This window comes from Strix aluco, chromosome 11, assembly GCF_031877795.1.
Source record: "Strix aluco isolate bStrAlu1 chromosome 11, bStrAlu1.hap1, whole genome shotgun sequence".
NCBI lineage: Eukaryota > Metazoa > Chordata > Aves > Strigiformes > Strigidae > Strix > Strix aluco.
Genome location: NC_133941.1, coordinates 23,815,092 through 23,841,255, shown reverse-complemented (window position 1 = coordinate 23,841,255; position 26,164 = coordinate 23,815,092). Strand labels below are relative to the sequence as shown.

Genomic DNA, 26,164 nt, shown 5'->3' with positions numbered 1-26,164 from the left:
TGTCAGGTATACACGGCAAGGGAAACCACATTCCAGTCTTTTAGAGGGAGACAGAGGTAAGAGTCACGCAGACATTTTTTTGCTTGTTTAGAGATCACAGTTATTGCAGGATATGCAGTATGCTAATGCTGTCAAAAAACAATACATGTTTAAGTCACTTCAGTACTAATAGGACACGTTTTAAGAAGCAAGCCCTGTGTCTCCTGCACTGACAGCTCCTTTAGCTGAGAGATCTCTTCAGTACTTCCACTAAGTTCCCGAATTCGTTTTTATCTTTAAAAAACATAAGTTAAATTTATCTGTACTAGAGACACTAATTCCATAAGCTAATGTACTAATGTGGCTAATGAGACAGACACATAATACTGTCAAAAATCTACAAGTATTTTTAAAACCACCAGTGTGCTACAAGGACACTCACTCCAAAAACATCCTTATTACCTGGCAGACAGATGTTTCAGCAGGTTTACTGCTATTACTCCTTTAATCAGGAATTGTGTATTCAACTCCAGTATCAAACTAAACTATTACAAACCTATTCTACTCCGTGTCCAAGACCCAAATTACCTAAAAGACACGATCTTCTGAAAATTTTCAATTAAATTCCCGAACTTCAGCCACAAAGAAGAATCGACTGATGATGCTAAAAACATTAAACGGTGTCAGTGAATTTACGCACTACTGTTTTGTGTACGTCTCGGTGTGAGGCAGCTACAGGAGGCTCAAGGCCTGGCTCCTGCCCGGGCAGGGCAGGGTAGAGGTGGCTGAGGCAGACACCGACCCCTTACGCATCTCTGATTTGGAAAAAGCCCGTAATCTTTGATAACGCGGGCACCACACCGCAGTTTTCACGAGGCTGCAACTTCCCCCTCAGGCATTTCTTCTCCGCTAGGGCAGACGTGCGCTCGCCCCGCCCGGCTTTGGGCTCCGCCGCCGCCCCCCACAGCGACCCTGACGCTGCGCTGCCACCGCGGCTGCGCCGGGAAGCGCAAGGCGCGGCGGGACGGCGGGACCCGGCCCGGCGGGAAAGGCCCTGCCGAGCCACCGTCCACCCCTCAGCCCGCTCCCCCCAGCGGCGCATGCGCCCCGCCCGGCCCCGCCTTTCCCCATGCCGGGCGGCGGAGCGGCGGCCTGAGGCGGCGGGAGCCAGGTGGGTCCGGCGCCTTCTCCGCGTTCCTGCCCGCAGCGCCGCCCCGCGTCCCGCTCACCCCCATCGCCCCCAGCCCGCCAGGGTCGCCCCGCTCCCGCCGTTCCGCCGGGGCCCGCCCCCGTCGCCATGGCAGCGCGGCACGCCCGGTGGCGGCCTGGGGCTGCGCGGCCCCTCCGCGAGGAAGCGGCCATTTCACCCCCCGGCGCCCCGAGCGCTCCTGCCCCGGTGCCCGGGAGAGACCCGGCTGCTCGTTCGGCCACAGACCTCGCCCGCGCGGGTGGCGGCGAGCGGCGGCCCCGGCCGCGGAGGGCTGCCGCTTCCCGCCCTGCCCGCCCCCCACCTGAGGTAAGCGACTACGGTGTGCCCAGCACGGACAAAAAAACACCCTTAACACACGCATCCTTAGCTAGTGCCTTTAAGTTCTCCAGCAGTTCCACGTTCGTTGCCTCGGTGACATCCAGAGTAGAGGCCCTCCCTCAAGAATTTAACGCCCACGGACACCCCCTCTCTGCCCCGCAGGCTCTCTGGGCTTCCGAGGGGTGGGGGCTGCCCTGCTCCCTCCTGGGGACTTGCCCGGCACCAACAGTTTTCAGAGCAACGACCTGTAACTCCTGGGGGTAGGACTATAAGGTAATCCAGCCCTTCCTGCCAGCTAAATAATTCCCGCTTGCTAAATAATATTGCGGGATTTAACCTTCGCCAAGGCGTGTAATGTCTGCCAGGGGATGAGAGACAGGTGAAGGAGAACAGGGGAACACAGCTTACAGCTTCTCTCGGTGGTAACAGCGATGGAAAGAGACTTCCCCCTTCGCCGCCGTGTTTCCGTGTTTTGTAGCAGTTACACCCTACCTCTAAGCTTCGCTTACTCAATCACCCTCAAAAAGCGCATCTCAGTCAGTCCCCTTGGGAGTTGAAAAGACAGACGTGCATATGGCATATTCTTAAATCCAAACACAGGCTAGTAATTTTAGATGTAGCTATTACTGCTCTTGCCAGTAGGCTGCAACTATACTGTTCAGTAGAGTAACAAACTGAGAAAAGATCACCTGATGTATTAGTAACCTAGATTTGAGTGTTTTCTCTCTGCACAGCTCCCTTACTTTTCTGTTCTTAGAAGGAGCCATGTTTTCAGGAGGCTGCACCTCAATTAGTAAAACTGAGCACAACATCTCTGGAGTAATTAATGCCAGAAGAATATGTACAAAATAAATTTAAGTATTTGCAATTATGTATTGCTTGAAAGCATTTCTCCATCTTTTTTTTTTTCCTCAGTAGTTTACATACATGGAGCTATATGTGTAAGACAAGAAAGATGAAATAAGGGGAGACAATCTTCAGGGCCAGATGCTGTAAGAATATCACCTCAGAGATATAATTAGCAATGTAATCCTCTCTCATAATATGATTGCTTGAGTGGCAGCATAAACTGACCTGAATAGTGTTTCTTCCACATGTTTGAGTAAGTATTTTACTTCATCGTAAATCCAATTATACCATTATGAGTATTTTTTAATAATAGTAGTAAAATTACAAATGGGAGGAGTTATGAGTAGAAGTTGTGAAATCTGACATGGATAAAGCTAGTTGCTGGGAAGGAATGTGCTACAAATAATATTAAAAAAAAAATTGCAAAGGCTCAGATAAGGTACAAGATTTCTTGTATCCTTTAGTCCTGGATGGTAAATATATTCCCAGTTTCTGGTAATATATTCAATATATTCCCACTTTTTTGAATGGAGAGTATTGTTTGCTGGCTTACTTTTATTTTTTTCCTGCTAATATATAATTCAGAATTAAAGACATACTTGTTTAAAGAGGCTTCGTTCAACTAAGCAAGGTGAGTTTCTCATTTACTTCAGGCAAAAAGAGACCCTGGTTGGGTATTTTTCTGCCATGCTGCAGAGGCTGCTCAGCTCATGGCTACCCAGAGCTGGGTGGCTGTTGCTGACTGCCTGCCTCAAACTGTTTAGTTCACCTGTACAGTTCACCTGTACAGGGTAATTATACCTGTAACTCCTTAAAAACATTTCAAAATTATTTAAGTCCTTTCCTGTTACTGCCATGTATGGCTAAAGGCCACCTGCCGAGTTTGAAGCGGTTCATTGAAGGTCCTTTCCCTCCATCCGAGGAAGGGTTCTGCCCACGGCAAACATCTGGGGGAATCGCGAGCACCTCTGAGCTGCAGCCAGCGGCATGAGGCACCATGGGCCCATCATCCTCCACCCCCTGCTGTGACACAGTGACTCCCTACTCCTTTGTCAGACACATTTCCTACGTATAGATTTTCTGTTTTTGTGAAACAAGGTTCAGACTCCAGAATTGCTTAGGCAAATACACAACAAACCCCAAATTACTTCTAACCTTGTATTTGTTTTTGTGGTTGTATAAAATGCCTAAAAGGATTGGGTACCTTAAAGCTACTTAGTTTTCTTAACATTTCCTCATTTCCTTTACGTAGGCTGCCATTTTTGAACAGTTCTATTGTGCATAAACTCGACAACTGTTCTGCATACCCACAGCAGGTCCAATGTTTCTTAGAAATTATGCACACATTAAACAGTGCTTTTTCAAAGGTATTATATGGTAGCTCTTCAGAAGTTCTAAAATTTATGGAAGAAGGATTTCTTCCTAATTTCTGTTTTCTGACAACCTGACATTTGCCAGTTAATTCAAAGACGGAGTTACCAGCCCAGAGTAGACTGTTCCTAGATGAGGGCTTTGCAGATACATGGATACTGCTGTCATATATGGAGAAAATGAGCTATGTCACAAAGCAGAGCTAGACAGGGTTGCTATCACTCTCCTTTCCTTTTTATATATCTAGTTTAAGTTGCGATTTTTCTTTTATTTTAAAGCCTGTTTAAAGAGGTTCTAAACTCTTTTCCTAAGCTTGTAGTCAGCTTTTGCATTGCAAGTCCATTGAATGACCTGTAAGTAATACTTGATACAATTCTTCAGTTTTAGAACCGTCTTTTGAATTGAAATCTTCATATTACTATGCTGCCTTTACTTAACATTTCACTACATTGCCATTTTATCATTTACTGGCAGTTTTAGCTAACAGTGAAACAAACAGGAAAAGAGAGATTGTTGGAAGTACAGATGATGAAAGAGGACAGGGATCCCAGGTGAGCTGCTGCTCTAGGATCTCATTAAGCAGCTAAACATGTATATTTATCTCACAACTGTCACACTGCCAGTGTAGTCGAGGTCTACCACAGATAGGCTTTGACCCTGCTTTTATGATTGATTTGCAGTGGTACTGCATTATGCTTAAGGGACGGAAATATATATATTTTAAAAAATCTAAAAGCAAACCTTACAAAAAGACTTTCATAACATTTCATACAGTTTTAAAGTTACACAAAACTAAAGCATTCCCTGCAGTGTTTCAATACAAGCTGAAAATAAAGCATTACTTGATTTTTATTATCCAAACTATGAGAAGAGCAAAAAGAAAAAGGTGAAGCTGGAAAAGTCCAAAGCCAGAGAAATCTAAATACATATTTTGTACTAAATTAAAATTAACCTTAAAGTAAATTAGGTTTTAGTAAACTTTAAGTTTTAGGATAATTTGGTGTTTGGATTCTGTCTATGTACCAATGAAAACAGTGCAGTCTAAGCAATGGTCAAACATTTTAATTGCATCCAGCTCCGTATGAGACAATTTAGACAGTTCTCTACCTGCCTAATCTGATACATTAGTATTTAAGGTCACGGAACAGGTGGATTTGCTAACTCAGCTGTACGGTAGCCATGAGGCAGCCAATGCAGTGCAAGAGAAATAAGCTGCCAGAAGCATAATGATCCTGTTCTACTTACCTAAAAAGCTTGTTAATATCTTTAAATGGTAATCATAGTTCAATTTTCCAGAGGATCTGGGATTCTGCATTTTGTTTAAATAGGAAAATGCCAAGCCTAGAGAGATAAAGATTATTCATTTAGTCACTAGCATCCCACCTACTCTGTGTATTCTTTCCTTGGAAATGGCAAATTATTTCAACCTAATGGTTAACTCCCCCAAAAAGTCATCCTCAGTTACACAAAGCCTTGTCTTGACAAAAATATGATGACATAGCCTGTTTGAACAAACATGTTTGGCACCCATCCCTGGAACTAGCTAAACTTTCCAAATCACTAGATTTGTTCTTCAGCTGAATAAACTGCCATTTAATACTGAAGAGTACAAATGTAGGAACAGATACAAAGGGCAACCCAGCAAACCTCTAACACCTACAAATTGATACAGCAAAGCAGCAGGTTGTTGCACTGAGAGTCCAGACCATCCAAGAATTAACCTCCCTCTGGAATCAAATAGGTAAATAGTGTTACTGTTTTATCCATATGAAAATAAACACTCAGTATGTCAGTGACAGCTTCTCAAATGTGAGCGTTTGGAACTTTCTCCAAAACATTATGCTTACATTAGGAATTTAATTAATATTTCTTAATTATCCAGAGCTGCTCTTTGTTCTTTAGTCAACTAAAAAGAATGCTAACTTCCTCCATTTCCTCCCTCAAAAGGTTTTACCAGATGCTCCATTTGTTTAACACATTTTTGTGTGCTGACGCTTGAAAAATGTGTGTGTCCCTTTACTCATAATTGTTAAATGCTGATTTCTAGAGCCACTTCTATAATGACTACAAACAATGTGTGATGAAAGCAAGAAGCGATGCTGCTATTGGGGAGTGTTACTTGTGCAGGGATCTTCAGACAGGGCATCTGTCAGTGCTTGATCTAACTTGGGAGTCAGCCCTGCCTTGAGCAGGATGTTGGACTAGCTGCCTTCGAATTCTTTCTGCCCTGCCTTTTCCATGATGCTAGTACAGGTTCCTACTGAAGGTTTTTAATTCCCAGGAAGTTGACGCTGCGTTTTGCTGGACCTCTAAAGCAGTGACATGCTTTGGTTACTGCTTGGGGTCCACTCTCACAAACACCTAAGTGAACATCTAATTTTGTGCTTAGAGCCTGGCGTTGAGCAGGGCTGCTGGAGGCAGTGGAGCTGTTCACCAGTTCTGGTCCCACAGGGACCCGCCAGGATCAGTGGTTCCGAGGTGTTGAGCCCTCCCTCCAGTTCAACCTGCAGGCTGGGCAAACTGCAGGAGCCTGGCACCTTTGGAACTGAAACGTCTAAAGAAAGATGTTCAGCGTAGGATTTTAGGCTCCACAATCTGTTCGGGTTTTAAAGCGTGTTTTCCAAGATTGTGTACAAATCTTTTGAAGACCCATTTTTATTTAAGGGACTTTTTTGCACAAATGTCCATACATGCATGTAAAAATGATGCTTTCTGTTTACTAAATTGACTGGATGCAGTTAGTTCATGCACGTGATTTTTTTTTTGTCCCTGCAAGATTAGTAAGAAACTAGATGTGTAATTTTAAGGACTACTTTTAAAATTTGTCTCTGTTCTCAGTAAATTATTTTTTCTGTAGAAAAATAGTTGGCATCTTCTTCCTTCCGATTTTTATTAGCAGTATACAGCACAAACCTGACTACAAAATTATTTCTGAAAATCTACAAAATTATTTAGTCCTGTTACATGCTCCATCTTTCTGTTGGCCAAAATTAAGGCAGATGTTTAGCTGAGATGATGTTTTCTGAATTAATAAGGTTGTTGGCATCAGACTGGTGTTGTCTCCTGTAGCTTGCTCTCCTTGCTTGTTTAAATAATACACATATCCTATCAACAGAAGCTTGTACAAATATTTTGTTTCTAAATAATTGTGAGGCATTTTTAATGATGAGCAGGGAGTAGCACTTAATTAATGCTAGGGATTTTTTAATAAGACACGCAGGAAAGTGAGGGAAATAGATGAAGGCCTTTTTTTGCCAGCTAGTATTTAGTGGTTCAAATTGATTTAGTACGGTAGAATAAGATATTGTATCCTATTTTATTTATCTAGTATTTAGTTAAATCAACAAAGTCTTTGCTTTTTTTGGTAGGTTACATCCTTTTCATTCAGATGAACTTATTTTTGTTATGGTTTTGAGATACTACTTTTAATGCAGTTAATTTATACTCCATGTAAATATTTCAATTATATTCTATGCTTTATTGGGCAAGAAAAAAAATGTTTTGTTCAGGGTGTATCCACACATAACAATGAAACATCTCTGATTTTCTTTTCCTGGCATTTCAAAATTGCTGTATCAGTTTAACTGTGATTAATGCAACTTCACAAAATTATCTATGTGCTTAGTTATCTGATGCATGTAGACACACACATATTTATATATTTACTTGTGGTTGATAATAGGAAAATGAGGTGAACAGAAAAAACGAGATGGAAGATTCAGTTATTAAAACATCAGGTTGGTGTGGCCTGTTTGCCTCAATCGCTTTAAAATCTAGGCAGACACAGAAAGCAGTTTATGGGATGATTATCTGCACAGGCACTCCTCATGCAGTCTTAAGAAAAGATAGTTACTGGCTTCTCCCAGATTACCATCACGAATCCAATTAACTACAGGAAATACTGTGGCAACATCATTCAGCTTCTCTTCTGTAAAATGTCAATTCCCTACAACATATTTCTTGTGGTTGATACTGCAACAATGAAGGGATCAACAATCACTCATTCTTTTTGCAGGGTAACAGGTAAGGTCTTAAATTGCAATTACTGAAACTCTGTTAAAACTCATGTAAATTTACTATGGTTTTGATGTATGAGATTGAAAAATAATTCCTCTAACTTGCAGAGTTCATTTTTAAACTTTTCCACTTCTGAACACTGTTAAAATGCATTACTGACAATATTTCATTCTTCTGTATGTAGTCAGTCTTACAAGTCTTACAGTCTCTTAGTAAACATGGTATTCATGATCAAGAGTATCTGAGTCACCCCTTTTCTCTGTAGAACAGTTAATATTCATTTTATACCATCTCCTTTATAATTCTCAATAGTAATTACTGGCTGCCAGCCTGTTCAAGGTAGTTTAAAATAACTTCTGTTAAGTATTGGATTAACACTACCACAGAAAGCTGATGTGACTTAAATAACATGAATCAAGTCAACTGGTAGACCTGTCCATCAGTTTAACTTGCAGTTTCTTGCTATTTATGTTGAAAAAATCTATGAATAGCAAATACTGAATCACCAGACCAACACCTACATAATCTTCTAATGAATTATGTTCTTTTGTCTCTTTTGTATGTGAAAGAGTTACAGTCCTTCATAAATATCAAACTTAATGATTAAATGACATTCACCATCTACTAAAACAGATGGGGAATATTTTTTCCTAAAGTGGGAAAAACACATACAGAAATAACAAATCAGTTCTGGTTGTGGACCCAGTGAAATCACTGGAGTTTTACAACAGCTGCAGTATTGTTCTGCTGCGTAATATACATATAACTAAACTATATGTAAATTTATTTAAATTATTAGTTTGTCTTCTCTCTGTCCTGTATCTATGTGTTTATTATTCCATCTTTTTGGTGTTTTGTGTTTCCATCTTGTTTGGTGTTATAGGTACTAAACATTTCAAATTTCAAATAAGCCTAGGGAATTGAGGTGTGTGCCTACTGAAGTATGTGCTCTCAGTGCTAAAACTGCCTTCAAGACTTCTGTTAATTGTAGCTTAAGTATTTGTGAAATATCTATTATCAGCAAGATTTTTACCGATATACACGTTAGAACAACAAGCTTTGCATTTTGCTTCATTATTCATAATAATAAAGTTTAACAAAAACCAGTTATCTAAAATTTTCACAGAACTTTAGAAATAAAGGTATTGTTATTCCTGGCAATGTTAAAATTAGATAGTCTGTTGTAATTTAAAACACCATTTCATTTCTCAGTGCTTCCTGTAGGAGTGACTAACTGTGTCTCAGCAGATTTAGAAAATTTTTCTGTTAAAAACTCTCATGATCTGCCAATCTTAAAATGTCAGATTTAAAGCCTGAATTTAGAGACCAAGTTATAGTTTAGTAGCTGTTAACCTCTTCCTTAACTATAAACAGTCTTCCTTACACTATTGTATTTTTGCTTAGTCTTAGTTATCTAAGTTATCTTTAGTTATCTAGCTAAAACATCTTAATTAGTGCAGTTTACAGAACTTTGCATTTTGGCAATGAAACTTTATCCCATATGATCGTATATTTAGACGAATACCCTGTTGACTTCTGTGGGACTGCTCACAAAAGCAGGAAGATAAGTACCTGTAGAATCAGGCTATGAAGTAAATTTTAGGGGTGTTACCTGAGTGCTTAGGTACTGAGCTAGCATGGCCTCTACCTGCATCTCTAGTCGACTATGTTCCTTTAAAAATTTGGCCACTGGGTAGTTATTTACACATGACTGCAACAGGGAGAGAACAAATTTACAAGAAAATGGTAAAAATAACCTCAGAATTTTATGTGACAGGCATAAGCATCAGCATTTGCCTATATTGTATTAATATATTTGCGGTTTAAAGTAGCTTTTCTTATACACTGATATTTTAAAATTGAAAGCTTATCCAAGATTTTTTCATGTTAGTACATAAAAGTAATCTTTTGACAGGTGAGGTCTGCTGTCATATTCTTGTTTACCAAATCCACACGAATCTGGAGAGATGGGACCTCACTATTAGTAGGTAGCTCCACAGAATGCAGTGGGGAGATTTACAATGGGATTACTGTTCATGCCAGCAGCTGAACTGCCCCAACTGGAATCGTTCCAGTATGGAACGCAAGCTCTCCTCTCTGTTTTGAAAACGTGTTCTGAAGTAAAAGATAGTAATTATATCTATTAAATAACCATCTTAATTGCTAAGGTAGAGTGAGACCAGCATCTTCTTGTCTCATCACTTCTTGGCTATATAATTGTTTTCTGGCTGCTAAAACATTAGATATTGCTCCTTTCTCTCATTTCATTCTGGAGCAAAAATTCAGCCCAGTGACTGGAAGCCACTGATTTCCAGATCCTGAAATTCTAAAAAGCAATCTTCCTTGTTTCAAGGCAGAGTGACACCTAAGCCAGTTGCTAATTTGCTAACCCCGTTGCTAGTTTGTTGAGTTCAGCCTGCTCGTGTGCACCAGTGAGGTATGTCTCCTTTATGCTCTTCCTTTCTAAGTCTGCCCACCAGTTAGTTGCAGAACCTGCTTTGTTGTGGATCCCTGATCTCCCAGCTGTCCCACTGGCTGCATGGCACTTTACTACTCAACCTGTAATTTTACAAAGAGGAGTGCTTTTATTCCACAGGAGAGGGATGTTGACAAAAAACTGCTTCACTCCTTAAAAGAAAGTGGAAGCACAGACCTATGATAGTGCAGTGTGCCTATACTGTTTCCTCTGCAAGAAAATCACCTCTCTGCAGGTATGAAACAGTGAGTAGAACTTGACAGCTGTCATGTTACCAAATGCAACAAGTGAATCAACGGTGCAACCAACAGGAAAAAAAATTTTGTATGCTTTCTATTAGGAATTGGTCTGCTCAGAAGTGGGGAAAAAAAAAAAAAAAAAAAAAAAAAAACAACTCAAAAATACATACAGACATCAAAACAAGTATAAAATCCACACCTGGAGAGGACCCCCCGAAATATCCCCCCTAGTGCTTGACATCTGACGGTGTATCATGATTTCAAGAAACCCTTGTTTCCTTGGGCAATGTGGTACTGCTATTTACTTCAGTCAGCAAACAACACAGACATCATTTTTACTGTGTTTTGGTTTCATTAGCCGTGTTTATGCATGCTTAATGACGTTGCTTTCTGTGATAAAACATAAAGAGATGGAACACCACCTGACACACTGTTCCATTTCTTGAACTGGGAAACAGGGATTAAAAGACCAGCTTCTTTGCTGTCATAGGAATAGAAATGCATGTCAGAGATAACTGAGCAAATCTGATTAATGTGGTGTCATGATTGCCACAAGGCATGTGACTCAGTTCCCTCAGACAGCTAATGAGGACCATGACCTGGAACAACGCTCCAGGCTTGTTTTTATCTCCAGCATCTATCAAGTGTTCATGTGATGAACAAATTACTGAAGAGGCCCTTTTGAAAAGAGGAGGATCTGGTCCATAGAAGAATCAGGAGGGAGTTGTTTCTTTTACCCCAGCACTTTTTTTACTTTAACAGTCTTTATCTGTGCAGGAATGTAATACCCCTCTCTAGTAACATCAACACTGAAATAGTACTTCCTGTCCCAGATTACAGTATTTACCATCTGTTCGAGGGAGTGCAGTGTAACTCTGTAAAGTCATTTGTCACAATCTTACTTTTTTTCAGAAATAAATATAAAGGAATTGCTCACATTGATCAGGCTGTGCAATTGAAAACACCTGTCAGGAAGTCAATCTAGCAAACTGAAAGGCACACAGACAAAATATCTTAAGTCGGTTGGAACAGCCTGGTTCCTTAAAAGTGCGGAGTCACATGGTCAAGTAGCTGAGTAGAAAATGCTTCAGATAGTCTTTAATCTTTATTAAGATTAACCTTAATTCATACTCTTATTAATATGTTTACATTGGAAATGCACTTCTGAGCATCACTGAAGTTTCAAAAGGCCTTTTGGCTTTCACAGACAAATGTAATTCTCACGTTTTTGAGGCAACTGTTAGAGCAGTATTAGAGGGTCATTCATGTGTATGTGTATTCTGTTCCCACCTTTAAACATCTTGAAAAGGACAGAGCCACACTAGGTGACTTTGGGGAATAAAGTCCACTAGCATTGCTGAAAGAATAATTTATTCAAGTATGTGGTAGATAATGTAATAACTAAATGAATGGGATTCTATTTGAATCTATTTAAATAATTACTTTTAAAACAGTTATGCAGAATTACAGATAAAAGGTGGACAATGAACAGCAAGCAGTTAACACCACACTTCAGCACAGCACAAGACTGTTATACTACCTAATCCCCACAATACTATTTTTTAGCAAATCTGTCTTTTAAAACACTATTTATGCTGCTGAATCCTAATACTGGTTTTGCAGAACTTGGGACCTAAGGTTTGTCTATTCAGTAAAGTTTTTATAGTTACACATACAGCAGAGACGTACTTAGTTTGGTATAAAAAAATGCTTTTTCTGTTACACTTGCAACTGTTTTCCTATAGAGGTAAGAGAAACAATGGTAATCTTACAGTGGGTAAGAATTTACACTCGATCCATGTAAATGGTTTATTTAAACATCACAGTGACTGATTAATATGTTCACGTTTACACCTTTCCTTTAGCTTTCTTTTTGTCAGATAGAAGGTCTTCAGAACAGAGCTCACCTTGTATTAGAAATTATATTAAAGCATGAGAAAAAACTGGTTTCTGCTTAAGACAGACTCTTGTGTTCAGTTTTCTTGTTAGAGGAGAATCACCATATTGTGACTTCAGACTTGCCAACAGACTAAAAACAAGGAGTGGAGGAAAGAGAGCAGAGAAGGCATGTAGCTTGTGGACAGTCTGTTTGGCAAATACCAACTAAAATGATAAATGGTGTGATCTAGAAATCGTGCTGCCATTATGATATCAGCTTTGCTGAAACTGCCTCTTGCAAGATTTCAGTTTGAGATCTCTGGTTGTATGTTTACTTTAAAGAATTTGGTAAAATGAAGATGGCATTACATTAGATGCTTTTGGTTGAGTGATTCCTGTCCGTATAAAACACACAGTTTTAAAGTACATAATCAGCCAAACTCTAGAGCTTGAAACACACAATTGACTAAACTTTTAATTGCTAGGACGGACAGTGAAGCTCTTGAATTTTAAGATGACTGCACACCAAAAAGAAAGTGCAGTCCATGTCTGCCCAGATCTTAAGCCTTGGACAACTCTATAACCAGGTGCCAGGTACTCAGCTTTATTTTGCATTTTTGAGCTTCTATTGTAAATTTTCAGTGAACATATTACTGTTTCAACAGGTACTGCAATGGTTGCAGGAGTTTTGCTGCAAAATGAACTACCGTATTCTTCGCTGCTAGAGAGCAGTCTATATCTTGCAAATATGAGTTCAGGTAATGATTTTTCTCTGATATGCCATTCACAAAAAATGCTTAAAGAAATTCTGGAAGAAAAATACTTTCCATAGAAAATTAAACCCACCAGAAGTATTATGCCCAATTATAAACATAAAATGTCTATAACAAAACCAAACTGCATTACTTTATCATCAACACGATGTGTTAATATGTTGAGCTTTTCTGTAACTTTAATATTGTCAGATCTCTTAATTGAAGAAACTGTGATTTTTGCATTCGGAAAATTCCCAGCTCTCTGGAAATACAAACACGTCTTCAACAAAACTCCGCTTTCTAGTACAGTATTTAAACTCTTACAGGATGTAATTATTTCTTACGATTGTAGGTGAGTACTTGCAAATCCTCCTAGATTCAGTAGGAAAATAATGATGTGCAGCATTTTATTTTGCTAATTTCTGGCTCCACTATCATTTGTTATATACTGAAAAAAAGATTCTGGGAAGAGAAAGAAGAAAAGCATGAAATATAATTAAATAGAAAACATTTTTCATAGGTAGTACTTGAAATAGCCTTTTTAATCTCCTTTCTTTTCCATCCAACCCCCAAAGGGAAAGCATGTTTAAATATTTCCTCACCTCTTGATACCACTCACCTCTTTATTGTTCAACTAGCACAGTCAGAGTTTCAAGACAACAGCTAACACAGCTTTAACATTTTCCTTTTCTCATATGACAATCATTGCTGATGTTTCAGGCCTGGTATCTACAGCAAACCTTACCACATCTCCTTAAGAGCTGGGGTGCAGCATTTAAAATTCAGTTACTCAATTCCTGTTCAGTACCTAGAAGAAAGAGATTTTTGCTGGATGAATTTTTATCAGAAGAGCGCTTTCTCTTGCACAGATTCCTCTGTAGGAGATACTGGGTTTGTAGTACAAAAAGAAACAGACTGAAGATAGTGTATATCTTTAGGAAAATGCAATGGAATTAATTTGCTTATTGAACAAAGTTAAGGTGGGTTTTCTTGATTTTCTCAGTCTTTCTCTTTAATGTGCAGTCTAATGCACAGACAGTGGGATGACAGAAGTGGGTTTTAGCATTGCTGTAGTCTGTTCTCCACATTGTTGCATGAGAATTTTGTGCTTTTGGGAGTGTTGCAGTCTTTCTGCCCAGCTCATTCTCCTTAGCACACTGGAAGCAAAGTGGGAGGCAATTTGCTGCCTAATATCTACCTTCAAAAGCCTAAAGCACTCATCTGATACATCTCCACCCCATAATCTGCTTTATCTCAGTCTGTAGGGCTAACGGCTTTGCTTAATAAAAAAGCTGTGCCCTGAAAAAAAATAAGCCTTTTGTTTTGAATAACAAATTGTGTTTTGTTAGAAGATATGAATGGTCCAGAGCAAACAGTCTACAATTCATCATGTACTGAACCATTTCAGTAGGAACACACTAATCCCAATCATTACAGAGCTAATGATGCATTTTGGAGCAACTAAGTGGAGGAGGAGAGGTGGTTGTGGAATGTTAAACCAAAAGGTGGGGGAGTATAATGTACTTACTTACAGATTTCTCAGGAAGCAGAGCCTCCAGCTACATTTTGATTGTGCTTTTGAATCTAGTATTTTGTGTCTTAGTGAGTTCTGAATGCATGTTATTTACAACTAACTAAATACTCACATTGTTTATGGAAAATGTTTTGGTTGTTCCCAGTCCGTTCTCAAAATTATCTACTTGAAATGCAACTATTTTCATCAAGCAGCAGAACAGTTTGTCCCAAACAGACTCCTTTCCTATGGAATGGAGCAGCCCCAGGGATAGCTGGCAGCAGCGCCTTCATTGTTCGTTACTATGGAGACAGCTCAGCCCATGCTGACTAGCTGCTGGAGCGGACCGAAGGATGCACAGCGCTCCGCAACTTCAGCGCTGAGCGACTTGGATTTCCTACCAGTGCGTCCTCAGCAGCCTTCTTAGGCGGTAGCTGGGGCTGCTCAGTCATGCAGGGTTCACCCCGAAGGCGTTCGGCAGTGAGTATTTTTAGCAACTTTTTCCAGGGTCGGAGGCATTCTTCCTCCGATCCCCTTCTTCGCATAATGCAGAGGCGCCGGAGCTCAGCTGTAGAGGTGCTCTCATCATCGACTCACCGGGTTATGGTGGCGGTATCGGCTCTGAGCCCTGAGGAGCTGGATGCAACTTTTCCTGAAAAAAAAAGTAAAGTACTTTTCATTAAGACTGTTGGCAGTTTTCTGGGTATTTTCTTGGTATTGAATTAATGTACTTTTGTTCTGTTAACTATATTTTTATATATATGCATAAAATACTGGGTTTTAATTTCTTTTCCTGTATTTTGTTCACTGATTCCTTATTCAAGGATTAATATATGCTTTTCACTCTTAACAGCGCAGTTATAAAGAACAGATAAAATAGAAGCACACGTTCACACATACACCAAGTATATGCATAAGTATTTTCTATTTCAGGTGGAAGAAGACTGTGACATTTTTTCCTGCTGCAAAGGGTCTCACCTCTAACTTCATCAGAAAAAACAAAGTTACTGTGAGAAAAAACAGCTTCTGCAGAAATGCATGCAACTTTTTTCCCTCAGAATCCTTACTTTCCTGTGTTGAAAAATAAGCCTTAAACATATATTCCATATATTTATGCTGTTTGTAACTTCATCAATTTAAAGTTGAACCAATACTTTTAAGGTGGAGATGAATTTGTAAGCTTCCTTACTAAATCTGGTTTTGTCTGTGTTCTAGGGAGTTCAAGGCGTCCGACAGCAAAGTATACTAAAGTAGGGGAGCACCTTCGCCATGTCATTCCTGGTCACATGCAGTGCTCAATGGCATGTGGTGGACGTGCTTGCAAGTATGAAAACCCAGCTCGATGGAGTGACCAGGAGCAAGCCATTAAAGGGCTCTACTCTTCTTGGTAATAAGCAGCATTTCCTCCTACTAAATGTAACTGCATCGATCGTATTTATTAAAAGAGAAAATTCAAAGGAAAATAATAAGGTTTTTTTTTTAAATCAGCTACTGATAAGTATAAAACATAATAATAGCTTGATTCAGAATTACAACTTAACAATAAACCATAATGGCCATTGTACATAGCCCAGTAAAGATGATAAAAGATTTCTGTTGACTTACAATAAGTTTAGTTCAGATCCAAAAGAGTAAATACCTATTATAATAGGTTAATATTTTTTATAATACTTATAAAAAAACTATTCTGGGTTATAGACAGTTCTTGCTAAGGTTTAAAATGCAAATTAATTAAAATGTGTTCATAATAGAATTTAAAAATAAAAACATTTACTGAAGATGAAATAATGTAAGGTATGTGTTCAAAAGCAAATTAATATGCAGTAATATTGACATGAAATGTATCTTTACATTCTTACTGATTTTTTTGAAACAGCAAATGCTATTCAGAAGCATACAAACCTTCAAGGGCCAAACAGATATCTGAGTCCAGATTTTTATTCAGAGGAATTTTTTAATATGTTCCTTGGCCTGGCATTTAAACAGTTCCAGTAATGGTCTTTTGTTATGTCGTATCTATATCAGCTTAACAAGATTTATCACTAACACGATATGATAGAAGAATTTTTTGAAAAATCATTTCTAGTTAATCAGCAGCTATTTCTGTCTTTCTTGAATATAGCATAGTATTCTTATTTGGGTAAATTCCTACCCAGGAAATTATTAATAACATTATTATCTTCTAATTTCTCAGGGTAACAAATAACATACTGGCTACAGCTCGACCCTCAACAGAATTAATTGAAAAGTACAACATTATTGAACAGTTTGAAAGGTAACAAATTTAGTCATTATTTATTGTAAGTATTGCTAGTGTAATTCCTGATCCATTTTCTCTTTCAACATAGATTTGGATTGTTGATAAAGATCCTTTCATTTTAATGATATACAGGTAAAGATTTATTCTCCACTAAGAAAAAATTTGTTTCAGAAAATAAGGTATAAGGAGATTTTGGCTGCATGTAATACTTTGACTCATCTATTCCTTCCTTAAGATGTGGCATAAAAACCATAATTAACCTTCAGCGTCCTGGGGAGCACGCGAGCTGTGGGAATCCACTGGAACAAGAAAGTGGCTTCACCTACCTTCCTGAAGCTTTTATGGAGGCTGGAAGTAAGTTCACTCCTGCTGCTGTTCCTCATTAATTATTGATTTTGGCACTTAAAGATATTTTTACTTGAATTTTTGTGTGTTAAAAGTAGCTGTGTAAGAAATGTTGCACAAAATGGGATATAAACATGAAACTTGGCAAATACAATCAAGTGAATAACACATTGTTGAAGATCATGTATATGTAGAGTGAGATGGAGGGTTTATGTTCAGGTGTTTAAAGAAAGGACAACAGCTAGTTAGAGTTTTCTTCTGAGTTCACAGGTATATAAAACATTAATGCTGCTTCAAATTCTGGTACAATGCATGTTTTCTTATCTAGACAATAAAAGGTAATTTCATTTGAGGACATTTGTATTGACAGTATTGTATTTTCATGTTATGGTGAGATGAGAAAAAGTGCCTCTGTGAGAAACAGCTTTTGACGGAAGAAGTGCTTTTATTTCTAAAAAAGAAAAAATTACCTTCTATCTATATATAGCTCGATAATTTTTGTGTGAATCACTAGGTTTTGTTACACCTTTTACATTCTAGCTGAACTTTAGTTTGACAAATCTTTGCTAGCTTCATGTATTTATCAAATTTCAATAGCAAGTGTACACTGAAATGGGAAAATGATCTCTTGCAAACAATATGTAGTCAGATTCTGTGATCCATTATGCAATTTTAGTACTATCATTTATTATTAGTCATCTCTCCTCTGCATATAGTACTGAAAATTTCACATTCGGTACAACAGAAAATAACTCTCTCTCTTTTTATTTTAGTTTATTTTTATAATTTTGGATGGAAGGATTATGGAGTGGCATCTCTCACTACTATACTCGATATGGTAAAAGTAATGGCTTTCGCCTTGCAGGAGGGGAGGGTAGCTGTTCACTGTCACGCAGGACTTGGTCGGACAGGTATGCACTCTACTGCAAGATCAACAGAATTGTTTTTCTAAGAATGCAAACCAGTTTCTGGTTATAAATTATTAATAATTTGTTTAGATTCTATATCATTGCAATCTATAAAATGATTAAAAATGCTAAACAGATTTGTGAACGTGATTTGAACGGCTAGAGGAGATCAGTTTTAATATTAAAAACAGAAACCTGTAAGGTTAGAAAATTTTTTAATCTGTATAATAATTCCCTGTTACCTTCAAATGGGACAGCTTCTTTTTGATGGGAAAAATTCACCTAGTACACTTTCATTGTCCAGTATTTATTACATGTTTGCAAACCTGCCATTCATGGTTAGATCAGGTAGATTTGGTGGAGCAGCTAAAATGCCATTTACTTCTTTCAAGACCTTTTTGCCCATGTCCTTCCTGTGGAAGCCACCATTGTTCACAAATGATGGAACTCCTAGAGACGCTGTGGTGAGAAACTACCTCTCGCTGCAAGTGTAGTGAGAATGGGTTTACTATCTGTGCACCAACAAATGCAACTATACTTAGGTAACAGCATCATGTAATAGAGGGCATAAAGCCTGTATCTTTACCTATATTAGTTTTTATCCTGTAGTTGCACTGAGTATTTGTTTTAGTCTAATAGTTCCTCAACTAATGCTTGTCTTCATATTTTCCAGGTGTTCTAATAGCTTGCTACTTAGTTTTTGCCACAAGAATGAGTGCCGATCAAGCAATTCTTTTTGTCAGAGCAAAAAGGCCTAATTCTATTCAGACTAGAGGGCAGTTATTATGTATCAGAGAATTCACTCAGTTTTTGGTGCCTCTGAGAAATGTATTTGCATGCTGTGAGCCCAAGGCACACACAGTGACACTGTCCCAGTACCTGACCCGCCAGAGACATCTGCTCCATGGTTATGAGAGTAGGCATCTCAAACACGTGCCAAAACTTATTCATCTAGTTTGCAAATTGTTGCTAGACGTGGCTGAAAACAGACAAGTGATAGAGGCGGAATTGTTAGATATACCAGATCTCTCAGCTGAAATTGAAAAGACTATTTCTCAGTTGGTGTCCACACAGCTAGATAGAGAACTCTCAAGGCAGGACAGTGATACGTTGGAGTCCTCCCACACCCACTCGTCCGCTTTTGAGACCCGGAATTCTCTTTTCTCCCTGGGACATGAATGTGATCCTCTTTGGAAAAGAAGGAATGTTGAATGCCTTCAGCCTCTTACTCATCTGAAAAGGCATCTAAGCTACAGTGAGTCAGATTTAAGGAGAACTGAGTTTCTTTTAGAACAAGGAGAAACTGCATGGACAGTACCTGCTCAGATGTTACTGTGCAACAAACTTAAGCAGAACAGTGGTGAGGAGTGTTCTGCCACGGGCGAACAAAAGCCACAGTTGGATTTAAACAAAGCATTAGTACATAATACATGCATGTTCTGGGGTCAAGGTAAATTTAATTTGGATGGACAAAAAGATGGATCCTCACTGTATCACAGAAGGAACGCTCGCAAAGAAGTACACCGCAGCAGAACCTTTTCTTCAGGGCTAGCATCTATCCACAATACCAGGGAACCTGGAACACCAAGGCATAATTTTACCAATGAGACTGATCATAGAAAAGACCACAAGACTCATATGTATAGCAGAAGAGTCTGTGTCTCCAAGGACTCTGATTCTTCTTCTTCTTCTTCTTCTAAAGTGAACTTTACCATTGGATGTGAAAGCCAAGGTAGCAAAGATGTGTCAGAGGCAATCCCACACATTGTTCTGCAGTCAGAATTAAGTTTGGAAGCCCGAAGAATTTTGGCAGCAAAAGCACTGGCAGATATTAATGAATTTCTGGGAGATGATGAAGTGAAGCAGAAGGTAGAAATGTGGCAGGTAATTTTTAACTTGATTCAATATTACGGGCTCTGCATATTTCACCTAGGTTAATTCCTAGAATGGCAAAAATGCCACCATGTGCTTTGAAATGCACATTGGGACACCAGTTTACTGTGGTCCAGTAAATGATTGTATTTGTCAATTATGGGTCAGTTCTTTCAAAAGCAAGCAAAATGCACCTACAAATTGTGGTCTCTAGTAGGACCAAACATTGTTTCTGGTTGTGTTCATTCATTTTACTAACTAATGAAAATTGATGCAATTATCTGTGGTTGTAACTTGGCTGCTGGTAGCATAAAAGTACTACAGATTTTGGTTTTTTAGAGGATTCTGTGTAAAAGAAAAATTTAGTAGAAACTTGACTGCTTATTCTCAAAACCAAATCCTCCCTGCAACATTTGCGTTGAAGTTGGAATCCAAAGCTGGTTTTTATGTATTCTAGTAGATAACTGGGAGGTTCCGACCTGCACTTTTTGTGTCATCCTTCGGTTTTAAAGAATCGTTTGTATTAGTGCTGATGCTTTGGAAAAAAACTAGAAATTATTTTTTTTAACTCTTAAGTCTTCTTTTTTTATTGGAATGTAAGCAGCCAAGTACTGCTACAATCAAAGAGAATGTTGGCAAAAGTAAATAGATGATGCATTTTCAGTTTTGTTTTGTTTTGTGGGTTTTTTTTTAAGAAAGAACTGAATTCTCGAGATGGAGCTTGGGATAAAATCCGTACGGAGAGAGATCCTTTTATCCTCTGTAGCTTGATGTGGTCCTGGATAGAGCAGCTGAAAGAACCTATTATATCCAAAGATGATATTGACATGCTGGCAAAAAATTGCACAGAATCGCAGGATGCACTTTACTTACTGAGAAAGGTAGACACTGTATATGTCAATTCATTCTTTAACTGCCGAGTACATTTTGTTAACGTGTGTTAAACTATTCATTTATGGCCTTGAGGCAAGGGAATTGCACTTTTAAAAGGCAACTTCAGTCTCTTTAAAAATCAGAATGAGGATTATTTTGGTATTGAATTGTATGAGTTGTAATCAATGCTATGACAATGAACATTGTAAGAAAAATACCAGATACTATATTTGAACACCATTCAGTAGAAGCTCAACTTCAGCATATTTCCCTGCAAATTCTGCAGTTTTGAGATCCAGAGGCAAAGGTGAGAAACCTTTTCTCTGTGACTCGATGTATGGCTTTCGTTAATGTCACACCTGGCAGCTGTGCTTAATGGTTGTCATATTTGCTGCGCAAACATCTTAATCCATCAGCTTTGGAAGAGCTAGCACAAGGAATAGGAGGAATTTGCCAGTTGAAGGAGTCAGAAGCCAGGCCAGATTCTTCTACGTAAGTCATAACTGTGGCCATCCGTATTCTAAAATGCCTGTGAATAACAGGTATTTCTGATCCAAACTGCTGAATTGTGTTTCCCCAAAGTTCTAGATGCGAGGTAAATTTAAAAAAAAATAAGCCTCTATTCCTGATCTCTTAATTACACAAATTAATTTCCTAGTTCTTTGGAAAATCTTTGTTTTCAAAGTATTTATGAAGAAAATAGGGCCCCTTTTAACACCCCCAGATATCCAGCTTCTCATCAGTAGGTGGTCAGAAGTTTATGTGCAGTCGCCATCTTCATAACATGACGTACCGAATTCCTGAGTTCATCTAAAAACATCATGTTTCTTCCTGAAGAATCCCCTCTATCAGAGTTTTAACTTTCTGTTTGTATTAAATAAAAAATAACTGCTTGACACCTGTTATAAATAAATGGGAAAGAAATAATAGTTTTATTAATTTAAAAATATTAATTTTGTCTTACTTTATATTATTTCAGAGTCACAGAGACTAGTTAAGTTGGCAGGGACCTCTGGATATCTTCTAGTCCAACCACCCTGCTCAAAACAAGAGTCGACTAGAGCAGGTTGCTTGTATGACAGATGCTCCAGTCCCTTAATCATCTTTGTGGCCGCTCACTGGACTTGTTCTAGTATGTTGATGTCCTTGTAGCAAGGAGCCCAGAGCTGGACCCAGCTCTCCAGATGTGTCACCTCCATTGACCTGCTGGCAACTCTCTGTCTGATGCAGCCCAGGATGCTCTTAAGCTGCCCCAAGGGCCTGTTGCTGGCTCATGTTCAACTTTGTATGCACTGGAACACCCAGGTTCTTCCCTGCTAATCTGCTCTCCAGGCAGTCAGCCCCCTATATGTACTGGTGCTGCTCTTCCCTGAAATCCGTCAAGTTTTAATTTCATTTTCACTGTTAAATGACATTCTAGTGTGGAGATCTGTCTGTCTTGGAAAAGGGATGGGAACTGTCAGCCACAAAGATACTGTCACTCCTTCTATGCCTCCTTGCTAGTGCTGCCCAGGTGTCTGTCTGCAACACCAATGGTAGGACAGAGAGATGCAGATCATCTTTTGTTAGTTGGGAAAAGAGCCCTAAATATGCATAGCATTTTGGGCTGAAAAGATCAAATCTCACTTTTTCTGTGCCAATTCACATGAATGCTACTGTTCATGTAGGGGACCTTGAAAAATAACTCTCCAGATGCACGCCTGACCTCCTAGAAATTTCCAGAGCAGTTTGTGGTACACTACGAGAGAAGAGCTTCTCCCATCATGACTGAAATAATTATGTAGAGCCTCTTTAGCCTTGTGAAAATTCCCTCCCCAACTCCTACACCTGAAGGTTTCAATACAGGAAGGCACAGTTTGATATTTGAATAGCAATTAACTAAAACTGAAAGTTAAATGTTCTTCATGAAAATATTGCTTCTAATGAGCTGCTGTTCCTTTTACCCACCAGGAACAGTGTCAGACTATCCTTTGTATTTTACACTGTGTGGTGAACTTGCAAATGCTACCAGCTGATGTGGAGGAGGCCTTACTTGCTCGTGCTATTAGAGCTTTCACTAAGGCAAGTAACCATTTTCCATGACATTGTACTTACTTGTTTTAAATCATGAAGGGTGAATCAACAGAGCAGGCCTCTGTGAGCAAAGTTACAGTAGTTCCTTCACACTTCACCTACTCATTCTTACCTATTTCAGAGATTCCATTTTATAATAATCAGCCTACATAAAGGATAGGAAATATTCTCAACAAAATTAAATTCTGGCACTACAGACTTAATCCTTTAGTATCATCTTTCTATTTCTGGATCATTGCCAATTCCTGGACTTCTTCAAATTAGGGAAAAGATCATTTTTACGTGGTGAGAATAATTAGTCACTGGGAGTAGCTTACCAAAGGCTTTGGTAGATTCTGTACTACTTGGAGTCTTTCCATCAGATTAAATAACTTTCTGAAATTGCATTGCAATTCAGTTATGTTTCAGGCCCTTAATATAGTCCGGGTATAAATAACTTCTGCTTTTGGAATCCTTTAATACCAGTGAAGGTTAAGCTTGCTATCGCTCCGCTCAGAGCTGCTTGCTTCTCAGATTCAGCAGGTGAAATTTGAACAGAACGTTCATCATACTGCTTCCTAATCTCTTGTAAATCTACAGACATGTCACCTGTTGAAAACAAATCATGGCATTTCTCCTTCTACCAGTTTGGTTTAATGTTTAGTCAGCATAAAATTGAAAATACGTAGCAAAAAGTACTCCAATAGAAAACACATGCTTTCTTTGATAAATCTGAAAACTAATTTTTAAATGTTGGTCATCTACTTTGCATTTTGCTGTATGACATCTATTTAACAACTAAACTTTCTCCTTGTTATTAGACAAGCTTCGATTCTGAAAATGGACCATATGTTTACAACACCTTGAAAAAAGTGTTTAAACAAACACTGGAAGAAAAAAGAAAAAGGCTTAAGGAAGGAACAGAGAATCCCTCTTGATTTCTGCACAGCTATGCCGAAGAACTAGATGAGCCTACCAAATTATTTTGCATTTTCCAGTTACTGTATTTTCTGCTATCTGGCATGATTTACCTAACTTTAGGTAATAGTAGCTTTTAACAAAGTATTTTATTTTTTTAGAGAGAGTTTTAGTGACAATTGTTCTGTCTACACAGTTCTAAAGAACAGCTCCCGTGTACTGTAGCATTTGCTTTCATGTCGTGAACTGGACTCTTGTTTTCAAATGTATTTATTGATTTAGAAGCCTCTGTCATTGACAAGCAACATTATTTTCAAGTTACATGATTGCCATAAGTTCAGTGCCATGGTACACAAAGGTTTAATGGACTGAGTTAGTATTTGTGTATTATATATGTTTACATTAATGTTACTTGATTTTACTTTGCAGAAAATAAATATTGACTGAACTTACTAAACTCCTTTCCTTTTAGAAATTTAAAAATAAGACTAAGAGTAATAATGAACAGATCCTGAGGTCTGCTATTGACAGCAGATAATTTTTCCTTTAGCTCTCTTAAATTGTCACCAGTTATTAGTGTTTCTGAAAGGTGTTGCAAAAACTTAATATATTTAATTTAGACTTTTTGGTTAAGAAAGCTTTAAAGTGTTTTTAACAGAAAATTGTGGCATTTTAAGTGCTTTGAATAAGAGTAAAATTTTACCTTATTAGCTAAACTTTTATAGATCTTTTTTTAAGTGAGAAAACTCTTAATTATCAAACCTGAATAAGGATATAATTCTGTCTGTACTTATGTTCAGCAAAGACTTGCATAAATAAGTGTAACATAACAATACTAAAAAATAATCATTGAGATCTTATTATCTGCAATACACTTTGTAGAGGCATTTTTATCTAAGAAGACAGAAACAACTGGGATATCATCATAACTGCAGTTTTTCATCACAGCCTTAGGATTCAGACTGGAATGCCAGTTTGCAGAATTAACAGTTTAGCCAGTTTGACATATTTAAGTAGTTAAACAAGAGTATGTCCTTTTCCAAAATATTTTTATACAGTACTGTAAATGTCTGATATTTAGGGTTAAAAAGTCCAGTTTAAAATACATATAAATTAGACATGCTTCAACTGTTAGATGATCATATATCAAATTCAGATCCAAACAAGTACTTTGACAGAATCATCCTAAAGTAAGCACACTTGAAAGCAAAATGTTGCATATGAATCACATACACAAAAGCAGCTTTGTAAAGAGGCAAGGCAGCATTACAGGCAGTCACACGTTAGCCAGCATACCTTAGCAGTCAGATTGGGAATACTAAGGTGCATTTGCAGGTTTCTTAGTTTCCCAAGAAATTATTTCAGTTTACTACAGTTAACAGCTCCGAATAGCTAGCACCAGTTCCTGGTATTCTACACTTGGGGTGTAGAAACCAGCTCAGTATTGTTTAAACCAGTATAATTCAAAAGGACTTTCACATATCATTAGACCCAGCTAGAATAAACTTTCTGAAGTTAATGTAAGGTGTTGGCATTTGAAAAATTACCTACACACAGCCCATGTAAATGGATATTGTAGAACTGGGTGCTTTTTTGTTTAGTAAATTTTTTGGTTCACTGACAAATGTGGATGTGATCATGGTCAAACTGGCCACCACATATGATTGAACCCACCCTGGGAAAAAACAAAAATAGCCCATCTAATTGAATAATCAAACCTACAAACTTTAGCAGCAGCCTATTCATTAATTTGTGACCTGGGTGATGTAAATTCTTACATAGTAAATACTTCTTTTCCTTATCACTGCCTCATGCACTAAACCCGACTCACAGCTTTGTGTGACAGCCTTGGAGCTGCGGGTGAAGCGTGGGCAGGTTTCCTTTGACGCTCATCGGGAGCGCTGCCTTGTCATGCTGACACTCCATCACCTACTCCTGCTGCAGCAAAATGGCCACGAGCTAGTGGCAGGATGGGACAGGAGGACCCCCTCTAGCATCTACTGCCTTCTCTGTTCTTCCAGGAAATTCCTCTCCCATTAGAAGCTCCCCTCAGTACCACCAGCAGCTGTGAAGCTCCCCCTGCAACAGCTACTGCGGTAAACCACAGAAAACACACAATCTCTACTGAGCCTTAGCACAAAGTCATGTCAGAGGTGCAGAATCCTCGAAGCCCCAGCCATGCCGTACAGGAGAAACCCCTCTGCTGCTGCAGTGCTGTCCATCTCCGCAACATTAGGACTCCCCTTTCTGGAGCCTCTTGCCTCAAGTCCACCAGCCAGCTCACTCCCAACTTGTAGTAAGACATGGTAACTACCAAAACATCGCTAGAAG

The 26,164-nt window shown here is 38.6% G+C and overlaps 1 protein-coding gene across 11 annotated transcripts; it reads left to right on the top strand.

Annotated features, from left to right (window-relative positions):
* The first annotated feature begins 1,099 nt into the window (after window positions 1-1,099).
* On the top strand, window positions 1,100-24,290 carry PTPDC1 (protein tyrosine phosphatase domain containing 1). Of its 11 annotated transcripts, none has more exons than XM_074836716.1 (10): window positions 1,100-1,150; window positions 13,003-13,095; window positions 15,821-15,992; window positions 16,800-16,880; window positions 17,101-17,219; window positions 17,984-18,121; window positions 18,792-20,002; window positions 20,686-20,871; window positions 22,814-22,924; window positions 23,737-24,290. In XM_074836716.1, the coding sequence occupies exons 2-10, from the start codon at window positions 13,011-13,013 to the stop codon at window positions 23,851-23,853; spliced, it is 2,220 nt and encodes a 739-aa protein (XP_074692817.1). In that variant the 5' UTR covers window positions 1,100-1,150; window positions 13,003-13,010; the 3' UTR covers window positions 23,854-24,290. The 11 variants fall into 11 exon arrangements, with proteins under 11 accessions (XP_074692817.1, XP_074692819.1, XP_074692818.1 ...); XM_074836718.1 differs by lacking the exon at window positions 1,100-1,150 and adding an exon at window positions 1,212-1,495; XM_074836717.1 differs by lacking the exon at window positions 1,100-1,150 and adding an exon at window positions 2,424-2,609.
* The last annotated feature ends 1,874 nt before the right edge of the window (window positions 24,291-26,164 follow it).